The sequence below is a fragment of the Artibeus jamaicensis genome, unplaced genomic scaffold, assembly GCF_021234435.1.
Source record: "Artibeus jamaicensis isolate MK-2021 breed Jamaican fruit bat unplaced genomic scaffold, CSHL_Jam_final scaffold_537, whole genome shotgun sequence".
In the NCBI taxonomy this organism is placed as follows: domain Eukaryota; kingdom Metazoa; phylum Chordata; class Mammalia; order Chiroptera; family Phyllostomidae; genus Artibeus; species Artibeus jamaicensis.
The window spans coordinates 43,481,735-43,505,818 of NW_026522047.1; the positions used below are offsets into that span (position 1 = coordinate 43,481,735).

Genomic DNA, 24,084 nt, shown 5'->3' on the forward strand with positions numbered 1-24,084 from the left:
AGCCTGTAAAGATGCTGGAGCCCGGGAGGTAAAAGCGGAAACCAAGTAGCTAAACTTCTGAGAAGTTGAAAAGTAGGTTAGTGGCCTGAGCTAGGGGCTTCCTGCCCTGACACATGATCAGGCAGCCTGCCCCGCTGTCCTGCTGCTGCGGCAGCCAGTGCGCCTGCAGGGCGCTCTCTGCTTTCCCTCCTTCTTCCTCTCCGTCCTTCTCTCCCCTCCCTCTTTTCCCACACCCCTCCTACCCCTACCCCTCCTTACCCACCCTCCCTCTTTCCCTCTTTCCTTCACTTCAAGCCTGAGATGCCCCTACCTGAAATAATCCTTGGAGGCTAAACTTAGTGAAAGGTTCCAACCCCAGGCGGAAGTTCGTGGTTGCAATAAATACATTGGCCCTGCACCTTGGTCTGCTCATCAAAGCCACGGAAACAGAAAGACCATGATGAGAGTAAAGGAAACTCCAGCGGGGCTGGGGCCAGGCCTTTGGGGCTGTCCCACCTCCCACCAGCCCAGTAATGGCAGAGAGGCATGAAGCCCTGTGTCCCTGTTGGTGGGGGTGGGGGTGGGCACGGTGTTCCTGCTCTGTCTTCACATCAGGAGCATGGGGACAGAATAGCTCCTGTCCAGGTATATATATAAAGATGCGACGTGAGTTGTCTGTCATTGGGAAAGTGTCCAAGAAATGTTCTTGCTAGCAGTTCTAAATCACGTTTGGCACTTGCACACTTACAGAGCTCCGACTGGGTACCAGGGACCGTGCCAAATGGCTTTTCCCATGCCTGATCTGACTTAATCTTTACAACAAACCTGTGACGCAAGGACTGTTGTGACCTCCCATTTTACAGGTGAGGAAACTGAGGCACAGAGAGGTGACAGGACTTGCTCAAAGACACACAGCCAGGATGTGGGGACGTGGAATTGGAACCTGGGACTGTCAGATCGAAAAGCCTGTTCCCTTCAGCCCTGTACGGGGCAGCAATGACAACAGCCATATCAACAATGACAATAATAATTTATTCACCTCTGGGATCTGATCCCTCATCTGAAGTCCTTGGAAGTAGGACTTCCTGCAGCCACGCCACCGAATACCCTCCGTGTGTGTGTCCTTACTGCCTCTCCCCCGCACTCTCCCCAGGCCCCCGGCCACCGCACGCTTCCAGGCTGCCTCTCTGTACCAGACGTCTGCAGTAAGGGTGCTGGGCGGATGTAGGCTCCACTCCCCCAGGGACTGGGTTTGAGGAAGGCAGACCCAGGCGTGAGCTCTCTGCTCTTCCCCAAGCTCCCTGCATGCAGTTGAGCCAGCTGGGTTCAGGTTTCTTATTCGTAAAGTGACCTCTGGAGGTCATTCCGTCTATTTCTGGGTCTCTGCTAGCCACCCCAGCCCTAAGGCTAGGTGGACCCAGATGAATAAACAACATTTGCCGTTTGTTCCAAGGCCCGTGGTCAGGGGCCCAGGGTTACACACAAAGCCTGGTCCTCACCCCAGGACGTGTTCTCTCGGCTGAGAGGAGCCTCGGGCTGTGTGTGTGATGTGCACTTGTCATGGCGATGCTGTGTGCGCGTGATGAGTCCGACTGTGATGTGGCAGGTGAAGTCTGATGCGATGATCATGTGTGTGACTGCATGGCCCGCGTGAGTGCCTGGGGTTGGGACGATGACTTCTTGTGTGTTGCGTCATGTGTGGTTATCAAGAAGTGTCAGTGACCAAGTGTTTGTGATGCTGTCTACGACTTGGATGGGGTTGTGTGAGGAACCGATGCTTTGTGTGCTTGAGCCTGTCATTGGGACCGGGTGAGACTGCGGAGTGGTGTGACGTGCTGCGATGCGGCAGGTGCCCCTGTCTCCATCTGTCCCTCTCTCCCCCCTCTGCCCCTTCCTTCCTTCTTCAAACATCTTCTGAGTGCCCACGGCGCCAGGCCCTGGCCCGGGGGCCGACTCACAGCTGCGGTGTCCTAGCGGGTGTGGCTGCCCAGCAGGGCCGGGATGCAGCCAGCGGCTGGTGAGATGTTGGTAGCCAGCAACCAGCCTCCATGGGAGCATTTACACCTTGGGACTGGGCAGATTCAGGAAGCCCCTTCCCTCTGGAAAGAGCTGGTTGTCAAACATTTACCAGCACACCCCGTGCCTGTGCCTCTGAGTGTCACTTTGTGTGACCAGGCCGAGGTGTGGCCACAGCCCGTGGGAGGAACTTGAGTGTGACTGTGACCATGGGTGGGGTTGGGCTCTCCATACGGATGAATCTGAGTGATAAATCCCATTCCTTCTGCCCACACTTGTGGGAGTGGGGGGGGGGATGTTTCCTGCTCTCAGCCAAGTCCCCTGACCCCCTGCCCAAGTTCCGCTTTCCTTGGAATCAGAAGCATAAATACCCACCCAACCCTCCTTCCGGAATATCAGGCAGATGGGCTTTACCCTGTTTGGAGGCCTACAGACCTCACGTCTCTGGGTCTTTGCTTCTGGTGCTGTCTGTGGTGGGCTCTGCAATTTTTTTTGTCCTCTCCAGAGGTGCCCTCTGAGTCTCCAGCCTCTTGGCATGGCTGGGTTCTTGGCCCTTGGTGGTGCCCGCTGACTCCCCAACTGCTGGGTTTTGGGGTCCCTGGGACATCCTCCAAGGTCTCTGCTGGCTGGGTTCTCTGTCTCCTGGGACACCTCCATGGTCAGAGCCCATCCAGTCCACTGTCACTCCTTCCTTCACACCATGAATGCCCCGAAGTAGCACCGGGTGCCATCACGGAGCCGGACCAGGCGCTCGTCCGGCACCCGGACGACCACCTCCTCCCCGGCGTCCAGGTGCACCACGCCGCCCAGGAAGCTGCTGTCCCACCAGCTGCGGGGGCTGGTCCCTGGCCCACAGGGCGACCGCCGGCTGACCAGCAGCTCCAGCTCCTCAGGATAGCGAGGCGTGCGCTTGTAGAGGCCGTGAGTGATGGGCAGGCCACCGTACAGCCCCTGGGGGCAGCCCACGCCGCCCAGCTGCACCTTGGAGTAGATGTAATAATAGCCAGCTCGGGCAACCACCAGGGCGCCGTCCCGGTAGCGGAGGTTCCTCAGGAAGGCCAGGCCCAGCTTCGTCTCCCACAGCAGCGGGCCGCCACTGCCAGTCAGGCTGGAGTTGGCCCCTGGGGAGGGAGGCAGAGGGGATGGGTCAGCATATGCCCTACATTTGCTGTGTGACCTCGGGTCGGTCACCACCCCTCTCTGAGCCCCCACCTCTATGTATTAATTTACTTTATCCTCTCTTGTAGGTTGGAAAACTGAGGTACAGAGCAGTGAAGTCACTTGCTTCTTATACACCCTACACCCATCTTGTTGTCTTCTTGCTGGTGGGGAAACTGAGGCATGAAGCAATTAAGTGACTTGGCAGAAGTGCCCCAATTTGTCAGGGACAGAACTGAGGAACGGAAGCAGCGCCCACCCCGGTCTAGCAGCCTTGTCACCCCTGTGTGCGTTTTCCTCGAAGTAAAGTGGAGCTGTGGCTCTTACCTGCTCAGGAGTTAATGAATTAATGTGTATGAGGTATATCATGGTGTATACCACCTGTGAGCCAGGCTCACAGGTTTATTCAGTGAATCAAGTTGGAAGCACACTGACCTGGGCCGTGCCTGTGCCCTGGGCAGCCCTGAATGAATACTGAACCAACGCATGGATGACTACCCGGGCAGGTTGTGTGTCTGTCTGGTCTCCCCAGGACACGCCGCCCCCACCCCCGCCCCCTGCCAGGACCCGGGTCCTCCTCACCTGTGAGATGCGCTACCGGATTAGCCTGGTGGGACCTCCGCTCTGGAGAGAGAGTCAGAGTCAGCAGGGAGGACCGTGTGGAGGGTGAGGACGGGCCTCCAGGAGGTCATCACGTCCACCTGCTGCCGCCAACCCCACCCTTTCCGGAGTGGCCCAAACTTCTGCTTCTTGGGCTTGGGGGAGGGGCATCCGTGGGCTTTGGGTTTGTTGCGCAAATCCCACTGGGCAGTGGAGGTGGGGCAGCGTGGGAACCATCCCACGCCTCTCCCTGGGGCCCACGACCCTGACTCACCTGGGATCAGCTGCTCCCCGGACCACGGGTCTTTCTCCTGAAAATGCAGAGGAGCCCAGAGTGAGGACGCGAGGGGCTGGCCCTGGTGTCCCTCAGACTCACAGACAGACCGTGGGCCCGGCGTCGCCCTCAGGCCCACACTCAGGGCCACGTGCACGTGCCCCAAGCCCCAGGGGCCTCGGCCCTGTGCTGCCTTCGTTTCCCCCTCTGTAAATGGACACCAAAGAGCGCCTGCGCAGGACCCCAGGAGGCCATTTGTGTACAGCGATCGCAGTGCCTGGCCCTGAGACAGTAGTAAGAGCTCTGTAAGGGTTTATACAATAAATGATATTCCAGATCCGTAGACATACGGCATAAATGCCAACCTGTGGATATGGACAAGCGACACTGGATACTTAAGTGACAATGACAAGACACACGTGGATGCACAGTTTATGGGTCCAGGTGAGTCTGTGACACACAGAGACCCAGAAACAAAGACAGCACCAGCCCACGGGCCGGGGACAGGCGGGTGTATGGGTGCGTGGGCGAATGTGCGCAGGACAGCAGCACACAGGCCACGTGGGCATGAGGACATGCCCACGTGGCCACCAGATCCAGACACAAAGAGAAATGACCTGGAGACATAGGATACAAAGTCTTGACCACATGGGCATGACCTGAGACGTACAAACCCAGAGGTGTGGCCAGCAGGCAGTCACATCTGCGGCCAACCAGGAACAGACACAGAGAGATTCTCAGAGACTCGGACAGAGTGGATTAGCTGCAATCCCAGTGACAGTGACCTGGGACAGCGACTGGTAATGCCCAGTGCCAGAAGGTGGGTTTCAGAAGCTACAGACAACAAAGCTGTGTCATAAGCATTAAACTGGCTGAGAGACTAGATTTCAGTTGCTCCCGAAGTAGAAGAAACAATAACATGACACAGTAGGACACCAGCTGCCACTGCCAGGCTGATCTTATAGTGGTAGAAAGGCATCCGATCCATGTGCTGTGCGTCCTTCGCCTCCACAATGTTAATTTTGTAAAAAAGCAACGTTGGCTTCCACTGGGTGGACGCTTGCCACATGCCAGGCACCACGGGCACAAGTCACGCAACATTGTATTTTATTCCCTCTGAGGTGGTCATTCTTATTTTCACGCCCATTTTACAGATGAATAAATTGAGGCCCCGGGAAGTGAATGAACTCACCCTGCACTGCTCTGCGTCTGTCCCCCGCCCGGCACACCCATGCCCAGAGAGACACGCAGGGACACAGGAGACCGGCCTGCCGCGAGCCCCCAGCCCCACTCACCGGCAGTGGGGCAACCATTTGTCCCAGGCGCTGGTGCAGCTGCAGCAGGAACCAGCCCTGCACCGCCATCCCGGCCACCAGCAGCAGCAGCAGGAGCCCCAGACCCAGCTGGGCAGCACTGCATGTTTTTCTCTGGCGGCTGGGTCCCAGCCTTGTGAATGGGATGTCCGTCTGTCCGTCCACCACGAACACCGAAGGCCGCACCACTGTCTCCTCCATGCCTGCGCTGATGAGGCCCCGAACGCCCAGACTAGGCCGGTACAGCTGGGTCTCGCGGGCTGAGAGGAAAACCACAATTGCCCAACACTCCTGGGCTTTGCACGCTGCAGACAAGCACCCGTGGGTCCCGGGGCTGCCTTTAGAGCTGGGGTTCAGCCCCTCCCCTTTCCCCCTTGCCCTCCTCTTCTTCCTGTCCCCACACCCCCGCCGGCCCCGTCTCACTCTCACTCATGCAGCTCTCATACTTTCCAGAGGCAGCTGGAGACGTGACTCAGGTGGAGACTGGGGAGCAGAGGCCCTGGCTTTCCCTTCCGGCCGCCTCGTCCACGCGGTCGCCGAGTATAAACCGAGTATCTCCTGTGTGCCAGGCGCTGTTCTAGGTGCCAGGGCACAACCATGAACAAGAGAGACAGAAGTCCCTGGTCTTACAGAGATCCTATTCCAGTCAGGCAAGGAAGACAATGAGCCCAATAAATAAAATAATCTATAGAGTTTTAGATAGTGATAAGAGTAAGAGAAAACACAAGAGTGGCTTGTGTGTGGGTGTGTATATGCTTGTGTGTACATGCATGTCTGCATGCAGGTGTGTGTTGTGTGTATGCATGTGCACAGGCATGCAGCGTGCATGGAGGAGTGTGCAGGTGCGGGCATGTGTGCTTGTTTACATGTCTAGGTGTCGGGAGCCGGCCAGCAACCGTCCCTTGACACAGTAGGGACGGTTGAAATGCATCTGCAATGCAGAGGCAACTGTGGCTGGATTTCCTGTCTATATCTCCTTACAAGTTTGTTTTGGTGATCAAAAGGTGGTGGGATTGTTAGACACCTGTATTTCAGGTTCATTGATTTGCATAATTCCAATGAAGTTGTGCAAAATAATTTCTTGACCAGAGAACAAAGTTCCCTCTAATGAAATAGCCCCTGAATGTCTAAAAATTGTTGGAGTAACAGCCCCTTCTTTACCTTGAACAGAAATATATATTAATTAGAAGTAGACAGGCAAAGAAACAAGAGAAGCTTGTTAGCAACTATAAACTAAGCATGTAGAAACAATTACCAAGGAGTTAGAGTCCCTAGTACATAGAGAAACATTTTGGACAGAAAGATAGATAGCTGAGTTAGACATCACAAAGGCCTTATAATGAATTTCCTAAGCTCTGCTCGGTCTAGTGAACCTTTTGCCCCATGCCAAATTCTAAGACCTTTAATAAACAATAAGACATTCAAACTAGAGCTATTTAAAATTGTTTGATTAATAGTTCTCCTGGTCAAAACAACTTTTGTTTAACATAACAGAAACTGGAAATTCTTGTACTTTTCCTGGTTACCTCTGTATTGTTTTTTTCTGCTTAACTGATCACGCCATGCACCTGGTCCTTTAATGTTATACAACAATCTCTATAAAAATAAAGCCTAAATCAAACTCTGAGAGTTTGGTCAGACCCACAGAGGCTGGCTGTTCTACGGCATCCAATCGGGTGCCTGACTCTTCATTCGCCTGCGCCGTCCATCCTTCAGGGACCCTGAACCCTGTGAGGCCCGGCATCTGGGTGCGTACAAGTGTGTGTGTGTGTATAGCATGTGCACATATGTGCACCCAGGCAGGTGCAGGCATGGGCATAAGTGCACTCATGTATGTGTTCATGCACATGTGTTAGGTTTTAAAATTATTTATTTATTTTTGAAGAAAGGGGAAGGGAGGGAGAAGGAGAAGAAGAGAAACACTGATGTGAGAGAGAAACATCCATAGGTTGCCTCTCACTCCCACCAATTCACGTATGAACAAGGGACCTGGCCCACAACCCCAGCATGTGCCCTGACCAGGAATTGAACCAGAGAACTTTTGGTTCGTGGGACGATGCCCAGCCCACTGAGCCACACCAAGCCTGTGTCTTTTGAGTTTTAATTGGAACTCAAAATCATGGGGGGAACCACTACCCAATCAGATGAATAAGCCTGGGGCCCGGGAGTCATTCTGGACCCTCCATTTGTCCTGTCTCCCACATCCCACCCTTCAGCAAAGCCTGGTGATTCCACCTCCAAACCAGGCCTCAAATTCAGCCACCTGTTTCCACCCCCATCACTGCCACCATGGCTAAGTGTTACAGACTGAATGTTTGTGCCCCTCAAAGTGCCGTGTGGAAGCCCCAGTCTCCAGTGTGATGGTATTTGAAAGTGGAACTTTAGGGAGATAATTGGGTCGCGGCGGTGGAGCCCTGGTGGTGGGACTACTGGCCTTATTCGATGACCCTGGAGAGAAATACTGTCTCCCACGTGGGAACACAGTGAGCTGGCGGCCATCCGCAAGCCAGGAAGAGAACTCTCACCCTGATCTTGGCTTCCAGCTCCCAGAACCGTGAGACATGAATGTCTATTGTTTGCACCATGCACTCTGAGGCACCCTGTTACGGTAGCCCAAATGTTCTGACACAGTCAGGCGCCACCATTGCTTGCTTGGGCTGTTGCAGTAACTTCCAGCAGGACATTGCGCTTTACCTCTGGCCACCTTATAATTCATTCTCTGTCCTCCAGCTAGTGTAACCTCACTGAGGCTTATATTGATTTGTGTGTGTTTTATTGTATTGAGGTGAAATTCATACATCATAAAACTAACCATTTCAGAGTGAGCTGCTCAGTGGCATTTAATGCCTTTACCATGTCGTGCAGCTCTACTTCCAAAACATTTTCAATGTCCCCAAAGGAAACCCCACAGCCACTGAGCAGTGGCTTCCCGCTCCCCAACCTTCCTGGCCCGTGGCAGCCACTAGTCTGTGTTCTCACTCTATTGAATTACCTGTTCTGGGTAGTTCGTGAAAGTGAAAGCATGCACCGTGTGGTCTTCTGTGTCTGGCTACTTTCCCTGAGTCTCTTGTTCTCAAGGCTCCCCACATGGTAGGAGTGTCACTGCTCTGCTCCTTTGTTATGGCTGAGTGACATCCCAGTGTGTGGACATTCGTTCTCATCCATTCTCATCTGTTGGTGTGCATTCAAGTTGTTCCCACCTCCTGGCCACTGTGAGTCAATCTGCTGTGAGCCTGCATGTACGTACATTTTCTGGGTACCAGGTTTCAGTTCCTTTGGGTACATAACTAGGAGTGAAATGGCTTTTTAAACAGTTAAGGCAGCTCTTATCTCACCCCTGTTTAAAATCTTGCAGTGGCCTCCTAATGAGCTCATTAGCAAACTGTGGCCCGTGGGCCAAATCCAGCTGACCTCCTGTTCCCTTACAGCCACCGAAGTGGCTCCCAGGGGTGGGACCTTGGTAAGCTGTAGAAACATAGCTGGGGCACCTTCCTCTGTGCCCCAATCCCCATGCTGCCTCCCTGACCGGCAGCCAAAACCTCGCCGCAGTCCATGTTCTGTGCTGGTCACACTGGCCACCACCTACACATCGGATTGTCCTCTGCTGGTGACTGTCAGGCACTAAGTGGATGAATCTCATTCTGGGGGTGGGTGACTCAACATGTTGACTTGCCTCAGGCCAGCTAATCCATGGGAGATGGCTGGGCCTCGGGAGAGAGACTGGCCTGGGGAGTCACCCCTCACCCGTCCACCTGCTTGGACGGCCAAGCCTCAGATGGATCACTCTTCATCCAGAGAATGTCCATAGCAGTGAAGCACCAATCACGCCCACCGCACCATCCCAAGCAAACAGGGTTTGCCAGGGTGAAAGTACCTTCACAATACCTTCAATTTTATCTCACCTCTCCAAGCCTAAAATATTTACTATCTTGCCATTTAAAGAAAGAGTTCGCCATTCCCTGAGCTTAGAATGGACACTGTGTGGCTGTCACTATCTTGATGTCCTTGTACCCTTGAAACTGCTGTCCCAGGGCCTTTGCATGTACTGTTCCCTCCGCCTGGAACAATCTTTCCCAGATCCCCCTTTGTCACCTACATCTCAACTCTAGAACCCCCTCTTCACTGAGGACTCCCTTGACCACCCGTATGAAGCAGGGTTTTCCAGAGAAAAAGAACCAGTAAAACATCTATGCATATATATCTGTATCTGTGTATCTTATTTACAGCTACATCTGTATCTAATTTGTATCTGTATTCTCTAATATGTATGGACAGACAGAGACAGAGGTTTACGTGAACCGGCTCGTGCGATTGTGTGGTGGGCGTGCCTGGAATCCACAGGACGAGCCAGCAGGTTGGAGACTCGGCTGAGTTGATGCTCAGTCTTTAAATCGGAAGGCGGGAAACTCAGGCAGAATTTCTTCTCTGCTGTCTTGAATTCCCTTTTCTGTGGGGAACCTGATTTTTTTTCGTCCTTTCAATTGACTGGCTAAGTTCTATCCACATTATCGAAGATAAAATGCTTTTAAAGTCAACTGACTTGACTTTAAATGAATCGAAGTAGGCATGAATCCCACTTTTAAAAAATACCTTCATAGCTACATTTAGCCAGTGTTTCACCAAGCGACTGGTCTCCATGGCCTAGCTAAGCCCACACATGACAGGGACCATCCCTCTGTCTAAATGATTGTTACTGGTGGCCCACCACAGGCGGCTCCCTCGCCGTCCGAAACCAGCTCCATGCTGCCTTCAGAATGGGAGTTCCCTCGGATCTTGTCTGTGCTGTTCACAGCCTAGAACTGCAGGTGCTGAAATCCAACGAAACCCCTCACTTTAAAGAGATGAAGAAAACAGGCAGGAGAAAGGGGAAATAAGCAAGAAAAGAAATGAGAAGATGGAAATGAGAAGAAATGAGAAGAAACGAGCAGATGTCAGCAGGGACATCCGGTGAGTGATGAGGGTCTTTGAGTCTGCCCTCCACCAACGTCTCTGGCAACTGGGGGCTGGAGGAAGCAGGGTGGACTGTGAATGTGTCCCCCATAGTCCTGGAAGTGGGAGGTAAGGGTTTCTAGGACCCAGGAGTCTTAGGGGAAGGGGGCTGTGCTCTGGTGACTTCTAGGCTGAAGATTTTTTCCCCTGATGGCTGGACCCAGAGCCCTGAGCTCAGAGCCCGCCCTCAACAGTCCTCGAGGACCTAGAGGTTAGAAGAGGCCTTTGGAGCCCCGGTTTCGCTTTGCAACCAGTAGTTCCACTCAGCCTGGTGGTTGCCATTCTGGTGGTTGCCGTCGCACCACCCCACGCAGTTCTGGAGCTGTGGTGACCTAAATAGCTCCTGCGCTCCATTCAGCTGCTGACTCATGCCTTCCCTCACTCACTCAGGGCTCCAGCCGGAAATATCACCCGACCTGCCCCTTACCACCCCCTCCTGGGCACAGACACCCACTGGGTGGTGCAGAAGCACTGAGGAGTCTGCTCGGGCCCTCTCATGAGGATTGGGGAGGGGAGGGTGAGCTTAGAGCAGGGGTGTCAAACTCATGTTCACCCGGGGCCACATCAGCCTCGTGGTTGCCCTCAAAGGGCTGAATGCAATTTCAACTCCTTAACAGTTAAGGAGTCGTTACATTTATATGGTCCTAAAATTATTTCAGCTCTTTGAAGGCAACCAGGAGGCCGATATATTCCCCAGTGAAAATGAGTTTGACACCCCTGGCTTAGAGGACAAAAAAGAATGCAGGTGATATATAGCAAGTGGAAATAGTCAGCTGTGGATGGATGATGATGAGAACAGGTGAGGATGCAGGTGAGGGAGAAGAAGGAGAGGAGGGCCGTAGGGTTATGATCCTGATGAAGATGCAGGTAAGAAGACACAGGTGAGAAGGCAGGGAAGGATGCTGGTAAGAAAATAGGAAGAGATCCAGAGAAGGATGTAGGTAAAGATGCAGGTGAGGACTCAGATGAGGATACAGAGAAAATATAGGTGAGAATGCAGGTGGAAAGACAGGTGAAAATATAAAATACAGGTCAGTTCGCAGACAAAGATGGAAAAAATGTAAAAGGATGCAAAAATGCAGGTGGATGTAGTTGAGTATGCAGGTAAGAGAGGAGGGAAAGATTCAGATGAGAATGTGGTAAGAATTCAGGTGAGGGCGCGGTAAGGAGACAATGGGCAAGTAGGTGAGAACTCAGGTGAAGGGGCAGTGAGCTGCAGGTAAGGATGGCAAGGGTGCAAGCACACAGGCAAGACTGCAAATGAGATTTCTTGGAGATTTCAGGTACGAAAGGAGCTGACATGTAGGAGAGGCAGGTAGGGACCAAAACTGCCTCTTCCCTGTCAGAGACCTTCAGACTTTGGGAGATCACATAGAATACAAATGAAGCTTTATTGGGGGGGGTACCGTGATGGGGATCAGTTGGGGCAGCCAAAGACGACCATGTTCTCTCTGAAGCTGGCCAGGTCCCTGCACACTTTCTGGTTCTCCTCGTCTTGGCATTCGTCAGCATCGGGCCACAGCTCCACCCAGGTGTCCTTTCCAATGATGTAGCTGATGCTGGGGAGGAGGGACAGATGGCAGGTCAGAAGAGGCCCAGGAAGGGTGGGAGGGGCGAGCACACACAGGCGCGGGGACAGCACTCACTTGGGTTTCTCTCCCCACAGGTCCGAGGAGAGGCCCCATATGAGATAATGTTTTTCCTCCTGCAACTTCAGGGCTGCTCTGCACTTGATGTGACTGATGAACCTGCGCTCCTGTCCAGCCTGCACCTCGTCAGTGCCTGGAGGGCAGAGGAGCGAGCTGAGCTGGGGTGCGCAAGGTGGGGGAAGCAGAAAGGCAGAAGGCAGCAGGGGACTGACCTGATTTGATGACCTGGTCAATGACCATTATGTACTCGTCAAAATCGTCTGCCAGCTCCTTCCTCTGCAGCCTGGTCTTGTACACTGGGTAGGTAGGGTTGGGGAGACAGCCAGCATGGGTCATGGGCAGGGTTCGGGGGGCACCCTACCTACAAGCACGCCTGTGCATGTGGCTCCCCCGATACATGCAGGATCACAGTCAGTCATGCTACAGCCCCTGCCTCCCCCAGTGATACAAGGAGCCCCATAGGGTCATACAGCCACTTTCTCACATCGTTGCACACAGCCAAGTGCACAGTTACAGCTGCCCATAACTCATCACATACACTGGAACAGCTGCTCCTTGTCTGCTGTTACCTGCAACCACCATCTCTCACACAGAACCACAGGAGATCAGTCACTCACAACCACCATCTCACACAGAGTCACATACAGCCACGCACACAGTTACAGCCACTCACAGCTCATCACGGACACAAGGACAGCGACTCCTGCCCCCCCGTCACCATCTCATCTAATCACGGCTGCTCACAACCACAACTTCACATACACACACAGCCACATCTACTCACAACCACCTTTTTTCACACTCTTGCACATACCCAGCCCAATCATAATCTTGGTTGCCCACACAATAGTGGCCCTCCATAAAACACACAGACACACACACCAGTCACCCACAGCTGCAGCCTGAAACACAGCTACATGTAGCTGCGGCCGCTTGCAGCCAGTCACACACACAACCATGACCACACCTGCTGCCACACAGTCTTTCACACACCCAACCATAGCCATACACACTGTCACTCTCACGCAACCACACATGCATGCTTCCTGCCCCCTCCTTACCATAGTCCACTCCCGGCTCACAGGCCTTGTCCAGCCGGTCTTCAGGGGTGACCTTTTCTTCTGCCTGGTGCATGAAGCAGTTCTCTGCGAGGGGCATGGGCAGGGGACACAATCTAAGTCTCATGTCTCACTGAGGGCCCACCACCCACACATGTGGCCAGCCCCAGGCCCATCCCTCTTGGTGTCCACTGGGTGTGGGCTTTTGGGACTCCTTGTATCACCCGCACGGAAGCGGGGGATCTGGGGGGTGTAACCTGACACTTCCTGGCTCCTGTGTACCCACCCTCAGCACAGCGGCACATTTCATTGTGGCAGAGTTTGCTCAGCATTCCGGATTCCTTCTCCGGGTGGTAGAACCGGGTACAAGTCTCATCTGTGGGCAGAGGGGGCGGGAGGTGTCAGAAAGCCAGGGCCTCCACCCAAGACCATGCTTGTGGGCTCAAATTCCCAAGTCCAGTCCCTCTGACCTGGAGATGCTAGGTCCTGAACCCTGGTACCCCTAGGTCCTTAACCCACAGAACCCTGGGACCACAGGCCCCCAACTTATAGATCCTTGGAACCCCCAGACCCCAGGCCCTAGGTTGGCTGCTCACCCAGGTTGTAATAGGAGTACACCTTGACCGCCCCAGGCTGGATAAGCCCCACATTAAAGAACTGGTGAATTCTGAAGGATATACAGTCCTCCACGTCGTGCGAGATCTGGGGGAAGGAGGTGGTGAGTCAGTGGGGGGACATAGGAGGGAATCCAGCACAGGGTACTGGGGGCTGGAGCAGGGGTGGAGAGAGGGAGGGATCTAGGAAAGAAGGATCTGGGTGGCGAGGATGGGGAGCAGGAAGTGGCAAAGATTCACGAGCAGTTCAACAAGTCTATTTTCCTTTTCTCCAAGGCTCATAACTAGATTACTCTTCTCAGCCTCCCTTTCTATTTGGTGTGGCCATGAAATGGAATTTTGGCCAACGGATCGCTATCTGTGCCCACAAAAACATCCCATGGTTATAAATACCACACTGCCTATTTGAAAGTTGCTAAGACAGTAAATATTAAAAGCCCTACACACACACATGCATTATAACTACATGAGATGATGCATGTGCCCGCTGACTCACTATGACCATAATTTCCCAGTGTACATCTACTTGATCATTACATTGCAGGCCTTAAACCTACACTATGTTGTATGCCGGTTGTATCTCAATAAATCTGCAAAAAATAAACAAACGAGGAGGAAAAACAAGGCAGAAAGAAAGGCAGACATGTATGTATATGTGATAGACATGTATATTTAGAGGAAAATAGTAACAATGAATGAATTTGAGTAAAGAGTATATGGAACTTTTATACACTTCCCTACAATTTTTCTGTAAGGTTGAAATCACATAAAAAATTAAGAGTACAAAAATTAAAATACAAAAAACTTGTTTAACCCATCTCATGCACAATCCTCTTTTCTTCTAGAAAGGATGAATCAAGCAGAGAACTCTAAGACAAAGGCCAATAGAAAAGGCAAAGGCCAGACACGTAGGGGTCAAGACCCCAGTGGAAGCCTTACCTTGTCCAGGTAGATGATGAGGGTGTTCTTATTGGAGAAGGCCTTGTCCATCTCATACTTGGAGATGTATCTGTCGGTGCCAGTGCTCAGCTGGAGAAGGGAAGGACTTGTGAAACCCCCCCCTGGATCTCCTTCTCTCTATCAGCCTCCTCCAGACCCCTCCCCACTAATCTCAGCCCCTGAGCCCAGGACTTTCATACCTTCTTGAGGTCAGCAGTGTCGGGAGAAAAGCCAGTCATCATGGATATATCCAGGATGGACATAGTGGCATCGGAGTTTCCCAGGTACCTGGATGGGGCAGAGAGAGAGGGGTTGAGTCCCAGGTGGGATCAGTCCAAGGGGGTCAGTGCCTGCTCAAGGTGTTCTGATCAAGGGCTGAGGCTGCTGACTCCCACAGAGCAGCACAGAGGGATGTTAGATTTTAGAAAAAACTCCTTGAAGGGGAGGGAATAAAGGGAAGGTGCATCATGAGTAGTCAAGGTGACTAATAGCTCAACCTCTGAAGCCCAACTACATGGGTTCAAATTTCAGCTTTCTGTGACATTTGATGAATCACTGGACATCTCCATGCCTCAGTTTTTCTAGGAAACGAAAACAAGAATATGGGCAGTTCTCACTTTGCATGATGCCATTATCATGGTCTAGTTCAATAACACGAGTCCCCACACAACACGGTTCTAGCTTCAGTGCCACAGTATATTATTCATGAGTGATTGCCTGAAGGACAAATCTAGTTGCTAGATCTTCAGTCTACCAATCCCTATGTAAATAAATGTGCATTCACAATCAATGACCAATCATATCACTTCTTTCAAAGTCTGTCAGTGATGGGTCACCGAGCACCCATCATTTGGGTCACATGAGCAGTCGTGTTACTTCCTTCTCTCCCAGTGAAAAACCCATGTGAGATCTTCCCAAAATGGGTAATCAAATGGGAACTGGCTGCCAGAGCTGAAAGTGCGTCCAAGAAATGGAGAGCGGTAACAGCACATGCACGGAGCCAGAGAAGAAACAGCAGATGATGGGCGTGTGGACCCGCTGCTGGTGGAGAGACCACTCTGCAGCCAGAGGAGCTCAAGGAAGGCAAGGGCATCACCATAAATGAACAAAGGGGTTGTGACCCCCCCCAAAAAAAAAGATGTCCCAGAGGAAGTGACACTGGCAAAAACTTCACTGTTGAAGGAACTCAGATACCTCATGACATTGAAAGCTCAAAGGGTTAAATGTTGGCAGGTGACCCAAACTTAGAAGGGAACCTGACACTTCACAACATCAGAGAAAATATGTTTGCTCCATATCATGAGTTATACAGGAAAGAAAGGAGGCACTGTTCAAACCACAGGACTTTGAATAAGTGCTTTACAAAATAATCAAAACCAACCTTAATCTCAATGTTCTAACGTTTTGAATTACAGTGCACTAAACAAATACTTATCTGACTCTACTTTTCAATAGTTTATAGTTTTATAACTAGCAGTATGAGAGCTTTTGATGTTGTGATAAAAAATGTAAAATTCCTGGAACAATTATAATCTCCCTCGTGGATTATTAACATCACTTTACATGGTCTCAGTTTACGTGGTCATAGCTAGTCTCACACTGCCAGGCGAAGCAGGACTGCTGTGCTGTCTGTCCCCTGGAGGGTACTCAGCACAGTACCAGACATACCACATACCCCCAGAGAGGATTAGGTACCATTCATATTATTTACAAGAAGTCTCACTAGAGACAAGAGGGATGATCAAGATGGACCTCAGTGACCCATCTCTCACCTGACACAGATGTCAAGGATCATGGAGTTATTGGCACCCTGAGGCTTCTTGTCTGAAACACAGAAGACAGAAGGATGGGTGTCTGGGTCCTGATTCTGGAGGGGGACAGGCACCAGCATGGCAGTGGGGGCAGGGTGGCAAATAGGGTCTTTATTTATTTTACCTCCAGGAGGGGCTGGTTGCGTGTTAACTCTGAGGTCAAAATTCTTGCAGGTGGCTTTGCCTTTGATCTTGGCATGGTACATCGTCACTACCTAGAGACATAGGAGGGGAGACAAAGTGTCAGCCTACTTGACTTGGGAAGGGCAGGGTCCCTCTGGGGCAGAGGGACTGAGAGGAGGTGGTGAGCCAAGCAGGTGTGGGTTCTTCTCCTTACCGACAAAGTGCCTTGTCCTTTCCCTTTAGCTGTTAGTACGAAATTCTCATTTTGCTTGGTCTGCAGGGAGTAAGGAGAGAGAGGAGAAGGTGTTGGCAACCAAGCCCTACCCTGGCTGCAGTGGTCGCCTGCCTTCCCTTCTGCCTCCTGGCAGACTCTGACTGGCATGGAGGATGAGAGCCAGGGGCATTGCCGGGCAGTCGTACCTGGTCTGACCTCAGGAGGCTAGCGGATTCCCAGGTGATGCGGTGCACGATCTTATCGCTGCGGCTGGGGAGTTCAATGGTCACATCCAGATTCAGTTCATTGTGGTCAGGGACATCCCTGTGGTATTGGGCCAGGGCTTGGAACACCATGAAAGTGGCCTAGAACCCCCAAGAGAGAAAGAGGGTGATGTGGGAGACCAAGAAAGCAGTAAGAAAATACTGGGAGACAAAGAGGCTCAGCTTAGAGCTGGGCCACTGGGACTGTGGCCTAAAACCCACCAGAGGGGGTGAGGATAAGACTGAGGGTTGGTGGATGTGGAGGACATGTTCTAGAACTCTCTGCATGAGAGAGGCTCAGACTAGGGCTTGGTGACACTAAGACTGAGAACTAGAACCCACTGGACAGCACAAGGGTAAGACTGGGAGTCAGGAGACACAGAGGACACTAGAATTCTCCAAGGTCTACACCAGAGCTAGGAGACACTGAGCATGTCTAGAATACACCAGGAAATGCAGGCTTAAGACTGACGGTCTAGAAAGACTGAGAATGTGATTGGGACCCATCCAGACAAGAGAGACTAAGACAAGAGTTTGGAGACACTAAGAGTGTGTCTCCAAATTGTGAAGAAAGAATGAAGTTGGAGCCTGGGGACACTGAGCATATGACCTAGAATCCAAAAGTGACACTAAGAATGCCACCTGAGAGAAAGAGGATCAAACTAGAGCTCGAACTTGCTAGAACTTGAGGTTGTAGAAACTGTGGTCTAGAGCCCACCAGGGAGAGTGGCAGGCTTCAATAATGCTCTAGAAAACTGAGAGTGTGGTCTAGAACCCACGGTAAGACAAAGCAATGCTGGGAGCCTTATGGATCTGAGCACATGGTCTAGAACCCATCGGAGGGAGAGATGGACTTGATGATTCCTTACAATAATTGAGAACTTGGTCTAGAACCTGCCATTGAGACAGGATAAGATGAGAAGCCCAGTGGAAGTGGGAACATGGTCTAGAACCCATCAGAGAGAGGTTCATACCTGAACCTGGTCCCTGAGAACATGATCTAGATACCAGAGGGAAAAGGAGGCTCAAAACACAGCTTGAGGCATTCAGAATTTAGTTCGGAATCCACAGACAGATTTGAAACACACAAACAAAAAAACAAGACCTAATTTCTCAACTTCATTCCAACTAACTGCCTCTTTTAATGTCAGCATCTTATCTGAAAGGCCAGTGGGAGGCCAGAGGAGGTAAGGATGCAGTTGCCCAGGGGGACGGGAGACTACTTGCCTGGGTGGAGCCATAGCCACCTCCGTAGTATCTCTGCTCGTTGAGCCAGCGCACAACAGGAGGCACAGCGTCAAAGTCTTTGAGCAGCAGCAGGGCCAACAAGGCATAGGATGTGGCCTCCACATTGTAGAGCTTCTGGTTAGGCTCCTCCCAGCGGTTCCCGTCTGCAGAGAGAACACCAGACCCCATGCTTCCAACTTTATTCAGTCTCAAGATAGCTCAGAAAAAAGACTGGTAGAAGACCTCTTGGTGTTTAGGTGTCCTGGACCACATTTGTGGCTCTCAATCTGCTGGTTTCTGCCTCACTCTCTTCCTTTATCAACTTTCACTCTTCCATTTGAATTCTGAACTGCAGCCCCACTGATCTATGGGAGGAGATTACCTGAACTCACCATGCTTATTCTTACCTCTGGGCCTTTGCATATTCTGTTCTCTCTATGTGGAGCTCCTTTTTCTCCATCTACCCCTGCACAATTCAGCTTCAATGGCATCTCAAGACAGAGTGAAGCCCTTCCTTCTGTCTCTCAGAATATCATGTGCTTCTCCTGTCCCAGCACCATGATGCTCTACAGAAATCTATTGACTCATTTCTTTCTTCAACTGCAGTGTGAGACCCCGACGGCAGGGGCTGGGCCACATTCACTGTGAGGTCCCAAGTACTTAAGAAAGTACTTATGGCAGGAACCGTCACCAAGAACCATTCCCTTCTCTTCCTGGGCACAAAGTTGGCCTTTATCTCCCAGATGCCTTTACAGGTTGGTATGGCCAGGTGATTGAGCTGTGGCCAATAGAATGTGCACAAACAAACAACTGATGGGGCTCCTTTCATGCCCAGTGTACCTCCCTTGCACAGTCCTCCTGAGTGTTTCCCCTTTTGCTTGGAGAGAATGGATTCTGAGACACCAGGTGGCAGAGCCATGAAAAGATAGAGCCTGGCTAGATCCCTGCATCTCTGTATTGAGGAGAGCTGTCCACCAGCTTGGGACACCCACACTGTGCTGTTACACAGCAAGAAGCCAACTTCTCTGTGTTCAACCACTTCAGTATACATGCAAATATGTTACATAAGTGAGCACGAACCTGACAAAGTCTCATCACTGGAACCAATGATTAAGTGCTCACTGTGTGCTACTCATTGTGCTAAAATTCATATGTCATTATCTTATCCAATCCCTTGAAATAATGAAAATGTTACTAACAATACTAAAGGCAATAACATCATCAGTGATAGATCTCTTACTATGAGCTAGACCTTCTTCTACCTGTATCACTCGTTTAATATTCTCAGCCATCCTATGATGCAGATATTATTTTATATACAATGTCCAGAGAGGTTCAATGAACTGTACAAGGTCACACAGTAAGAATGTGGCAGAGTGGGATTTGAACTTGAACTGGTCTGATGTCAGAGCCCATGCCCTTGCTTCTGTGTCATGGCAATTACCCAACAAATACTTGTTAAACGGTGTAGTGAACCTTCTCGGGCCACTTACAAAGAGGACTGTTCACACTTAGAGCCACACACTCCATCCCAGCTCAGCCGAGAGCCATGCAGCCCAGTTTAAGATGGCCACCCTCAGACCCCAGCCATGCATCTCTGCTTACCCCAGCAGGCTGCCTCTCACCTGTGGCCGTTTCCTTAAATTTGTTCAAGGAGGAGTCTTCCAGCTTGCCCAACAGGGCCAGGGCGTAGCCAGCAATGGCCACAGTATATGGTCTCTGCAATCTCTCATACTGGGCTTCAAGGAAGTCTCCAGCCTTATTGATGCTGCCCTCCAGACTCTGTGAGAAAGAAGATTGGGAACTCTGCTCAGGTGGGCACTGCTGCCACAGAGAGCTTGCAAGGTTACAGGTTTTTGTCCTTGGGCCATATCTGTCTTGGATCTATTTTTAAGGGGTTCCCAGACCTTTTAGCCACCATGAACTGCTTTGTTGCTAAGTACTTATCACGTGCCTGGTGCAGTTTGTACACCCAGTGGTGTGCTGGTAAATGTTTAATAACCAGCTCTCTAGTCAGGTGGGGGAGGGGCTGATGTATAGTTTGCCAATCACTGTGGTGTAAATACTGCTATCATAGCCAATTTCAAGCTACCAATGTGACATTGCTTAACACAGAGTGGGAAAGAGATGCCTCCAATAGACGCTCATGAGTTAGAGCGAGCGGAGGTTAGCACACTACTGAGTCCACCTATTACCTAGTCATCATCATAGCTGACACCACGTGCCAGTCACATATCCACTCGTTGAACCTTAAAATCCAATGAGGTCAGTTTTATTTTCATCCTCATTCATACTGCACAGATGAGAATACTGAGACTCAGAGAGACGAGGGGCTGAGGTGGACATGATTTGTAGTGTTTGCTGACCTCCATGGTGCAAATACTGCCATGGCCGATTTCATCCTACCAACACAAAGTCACTGACTGTAGAGTTGGGAAGAAATTATATGGTATGTCCACATACATATGTCCACATAGTAGAGGTATAACAGACACAAGTAATCTGAAGAGCATGGATGATAATAAGAAGTAGTAAAATAACTAAGAAATGGCCCTGGCTGGTGTAGCTCAGTGGACTGAGTGTGGGCCTGTGAACCAAAAAGTCACCAGCTTGATTCCTGGTCATAGCACAGGCCTGGGGCGTGGGCCAGGTCTCCAGTAACGGGTGTGCGAGAGGCAACCACACATCGATGTTTCTCTCCCTGTCTCTCTCCCTCCCTTCCCCCCTCTCTAAAAATAAATAAATAAAATCTTTTAAAAAATGATGAGCTTTGGGTGTTTACAACCTTCGTTTTTATGTGTAGTTTAATTAATTTAAATGTAAGTTTATATAATTTAATTTTTAATAATGATTGCATTCAATAATCAACTTGCAATACTCCTGGAATAGTCACAGTTGGTTTTCTCGAGCTAATTCCATCAAACTCTTTATTTCGATCCCAGTAGTCTGGTTCCATAGCCTGTGCTATACTCCATTGTACTATGCTGTAGTAGAAAATGTCATTATGTTGTAGTAGAAATTAATAACTAACCTGACAGTTATGATCTAACTTCAGATCTGTCTGACCCACAGCCTTAGAGCTGTCTCTTTTCTACCACAATTTCTCTCAAATTGGCAAGATTTGAACAACAAGGGCCTGTGTTCCTCTTGGTCATTAAGGTAATGGCCTTCTCTCTCCCACCACTTTTCTGGGGTCTTGAGGAGGAAGAAGCAATTTGTGAAGCTGGGATCCTGGGGTTCCCCACTTGGGAAACTAAAGGCCGAACAACCCACACTCAAAACCCCAGGACAAAGCAGATGCAGCGACTACAGCACCTCCGAGGTGGCTGTGCCTGAGGACAGGAGGGAGGAGAGGAGGACAGGGCACACTTACGTTGACCTGTCCCTCGCAAATATCTCTAGCCTCCTGCAGTGCGATGAGAACAAAGGCTGTGAGGGACACATCTTTCTCCTCAGCGTTCCTGAAGCCACCCTAGGATGTGGATCAGGGAGAAAGGATGGGGTCACCCATGTGTCCCCACATGCCAGCCAACACCCCGGTAGGATCAGCGAGTCAGGGCAGGGCTGGGTGTCTCCCCAGTGTCTTTCGGGAGGACCACACTCTAGTATTCATTTGTCCATTTGCTCATTCTGCAAGTGTTGCTGCTGCTGTGGACAAGGTGGTAGACAAAAACCAGACGCTGGCCCCAGCTCCCATGGAGCTCTCTGTCTAGTAGGGGAGACAGACATGAACCCACCAATTCATCAATAGATATATCTTTACAAATTGAGGAGTGCTGTGCATAAGTGGATGTGGCAGTGAGAATGGATACTGGGAGGGTGAATTGATCGGGGAGGTTGGGAAAGATGTCCCTAAGGGATGACGGGTGGAGCCACAACCTGAAGAGTGAGTAGGACTGAGCTCTCAAAGAAGATAGGGGTAGCATGCCAGGCATTGGGAACAGCATGTGCAAAGGCCCTGCGTCTAGACACTGCATGGTTCCAAGCAGTACAGATGGAGGGGCAAGCCTGTGAGTCTGGAAGCCCGAAAGGTCGGGCTGAAGCAGTGGTTCTCCAACTGGAGCTCACATCAGCATCGCCTGGAGTAGGGGGCTTATTAAAACTCTAATTCTTAGGCTCCACCCCTTAAGCTTCTGCTTTGGTGCATATGGGCTCCAGCCCAAGAATGTACATTTCTAACAAGCTTGCAGCTGATGCTGATGCTATTGGCCTGGGGACCACACTTTGAAAAACACAACTCGAAGGAGTTTTTGTTTATATTCAAATCAATGGGGAGCTGGGGAACTTTCATTTTGCATTGGACTCTGAGGTCCCTGGTTTTTGCGAAAAAGCAACGATGCTCTCGGCTCCTTTACTTTTCCGTCCACCCCAATGTAGGCAATTGGGCAAATGGCAGGCAGTCTTTCTCCTTTCCACACTGGGACACTCAGACCCTGCTCTGCCCCCACCCGCCCTGCACCCCTGCCTCTCACAATCATTTCCTGGTGTATCACGGGCCCATCCTCCTGGAAGACTCCGTCAGGCTTCTGCTTCTCCAGGATCAGCCACTTGACAGCCCCACAGAGGACTTCAGAGTCAATGGCGATGAGGTTGGCAGCCAGGGAGAAGACCTTGACCACGTAGGCTGTCAGCCTGGGTGCAGGGGCAGAGCATGAGTCAATTGGCTCTGGGATCCAGAGACTGCAGTCCCAGCCAAACAATGAGCAGAGGTGGGGAGGGCAGCGCCTGAGGACCCAATGCTGCTCACGGGCAGTGCTTAATGACATAGGCCACTTAGCTAGTGGGCCCGGTGACTCTGCAGGTGGAGGGGTCCAGTGGCACAAGGCCGTGTTGGGGAGGCCAGCCTAGACTACCCCAGGCCAGCATCCGGGACCTCCTCAGAAGGGTGCAAAGCCATGGGCAGGCTCACCAGGTGCTGGACGGCCGGTTCAGGAAGGCGGCAAAGGCACTGTTGGGTTGTCTGAAGGCCAGCTGCTGGGTGTACCCTGCAGGAAGGAGGGAAGTGTTCCCAGAGGAGCAGGGGCTGAGCGGGGGCAGTGGCTGGGACAGGTGTATGCCAGGGAGGAGAGACTTAGAGAGGCGACTAGGGTTCTGTGAAGAGTGGGACAGGGGTTCAGAGAGGAAGGAGGGTGCTCAGAACTGGGAGGGATGTGTGGAGGAGAGGGGATTCAGAGAGGGGAGAGTTTTCAAGGGGGTTCAGGGTCACGGGGACCTCTGTCGGGGCGGGAGCTCAGAGAGGGGCCTTGGAGTGGCAGTCTCCCAGAGGGGCAGGGGACACACCCTTCTTGATAATGTCCAGGGCATCCTGACGCTTCTGAAGGCCAAACTTGTCCCACTGCTCGGTGTGGTCCAGGTAGTGCACCGCGATGACCGTGGGCGTCACCCCGATCATGTTCTGCTCTCCACAGCCGGAGGGCGTCACGATGAGGTGCTTCAGCCGCTCCGCGTCGATGGAGTCTTCCGCCATCTGGGCCACTGGGGTCCCTGAAGCCAGGAGGAAGGACGGCGTTAGCTAACCCCAGCCTTCCCAGGCTCCAACCAGCAGGGCCAAAGAGTCGGGGACGGCTGGGGGCTGGGGCATGTGACCGAAGGGGGAGCTGTCCCTGAGTTCTCTTGTTCCACCAGTGGTAAAATAATTCCAGAAACAATTGTCACGAATACTTATACAATGCTTTATGTTATTTGCCGAGTTCTCTTCTAAGAGGACGCTATATAGTATCTCATTTTGTCCTCCCAATAACCTTTAGATGCAGACACCACTATTCTCCTCCATCCCAAAGGAGGAGACCAAGCATCTCTCCCTCAAACCTAACAGCTCACAGGCTGTAAGGTGCCTTTCTAGCTCCTTCCTGTACCT

General features: G+C 51.5%; 2 protein-coding genes across 2 annotated transcripts in view; both read right to left on the reverse strand.

Moving 5' to 3' along the window:
* Positions 1–1,021: 1,021 nt before the first annotated feature.
* On the reverse strand, positions 1,022–5,901 carry TNFSF14 (TNF superfamily member 14). Its single transcript, XM_037165378.2, has 5 exons — positions 5,787–5,901; positions 5,323–5,600; positions 4,028–4,064; positions 3,736–3,777; positions 1,022–3,116 (listed from the first exon to the last, which is right to left on the reverse strand). The coding sequence occupies exons 2-5, from the start codon at positions 5,539–5,541 to the stop codon at positions 2,689–2,691; spliced, it is 726 nt and encodes a 241-aa protein (XP_037021273.2). The 5' UTR covers positions 5,542–5,600; positions 5,787–5,901; the 3' UTR covers positions 1,022–2,688.
* A 5,800-nt stretch (positions 5,902–11,701) lies between these two features.
* C3 (complement C3) overlaps positions 11,702–24,084 on the reverse strand; it is a 29,709-nt gene continuing 17,326 nt past the window's right edge. Inside the window, exons 24-41 of the mRNA XM_053658344.1 lie at positions 23,508–23,711; positions 23,137–23,212; positions 22,700–22,859; positions 21,601–21,699; positions 19,853–20,009; positions 18,228–18,391; positions 16,944–17,102; positions 16,738–16,797; positions 16,525–16,615; positions 16,362–16,413; positions 14,790–14,877; positions 14,590–14,679; positions 13,633–13,738; positions 13,323–13,412; positions 13,040–13,123; positions 12,191–12,274; positions 11,976–12,111; positions 11,702–11,888 (exon numbers count right to left, since the gene is read on the reverse strand). Coding sequence (XP_053514319.1) covers positions 11,747–11,888; positions 11,976–12,111; positions 12,191–12,274; positions 13,040–13,123; positions 13,323–13,412; positions 13,633–13,738; positions 14,590–14,679; positions 14,790–14,877; positions 16,362–16,413; positions 16,525–16,615; positions 16,738–16,797; positions 16,944–17,102; positions 18,228–18,391; positions 19,853–20,009; positions 21,601–21,699; positions 22,700–22,859; positions 23,137–23,212; positions 23,508–23,711 — 2,042 coding nt within the window. The 3' untranslated portion in view covers positions 11,702–11,746. The remainder of the gene's footprint in view (positions 11,889–11,975; positions 12,112–12,190; positions 12,275–13,039; positions 13,124–13,322; positions 13,413–13,632; positions 13,739–14,589; positions 14,680–14,789; positions 14,878–16,361; positions 16,414–16,524; positions 16,616–16,737; positions 16,798–16,943; positions 17,103–18,227; positions 18,392–19,852; positions 20,010–21,600; positions 21,700–22,699; positions 22,860–23,136; positions 23,213–23,507; positions 23,712–24,084) is intronic.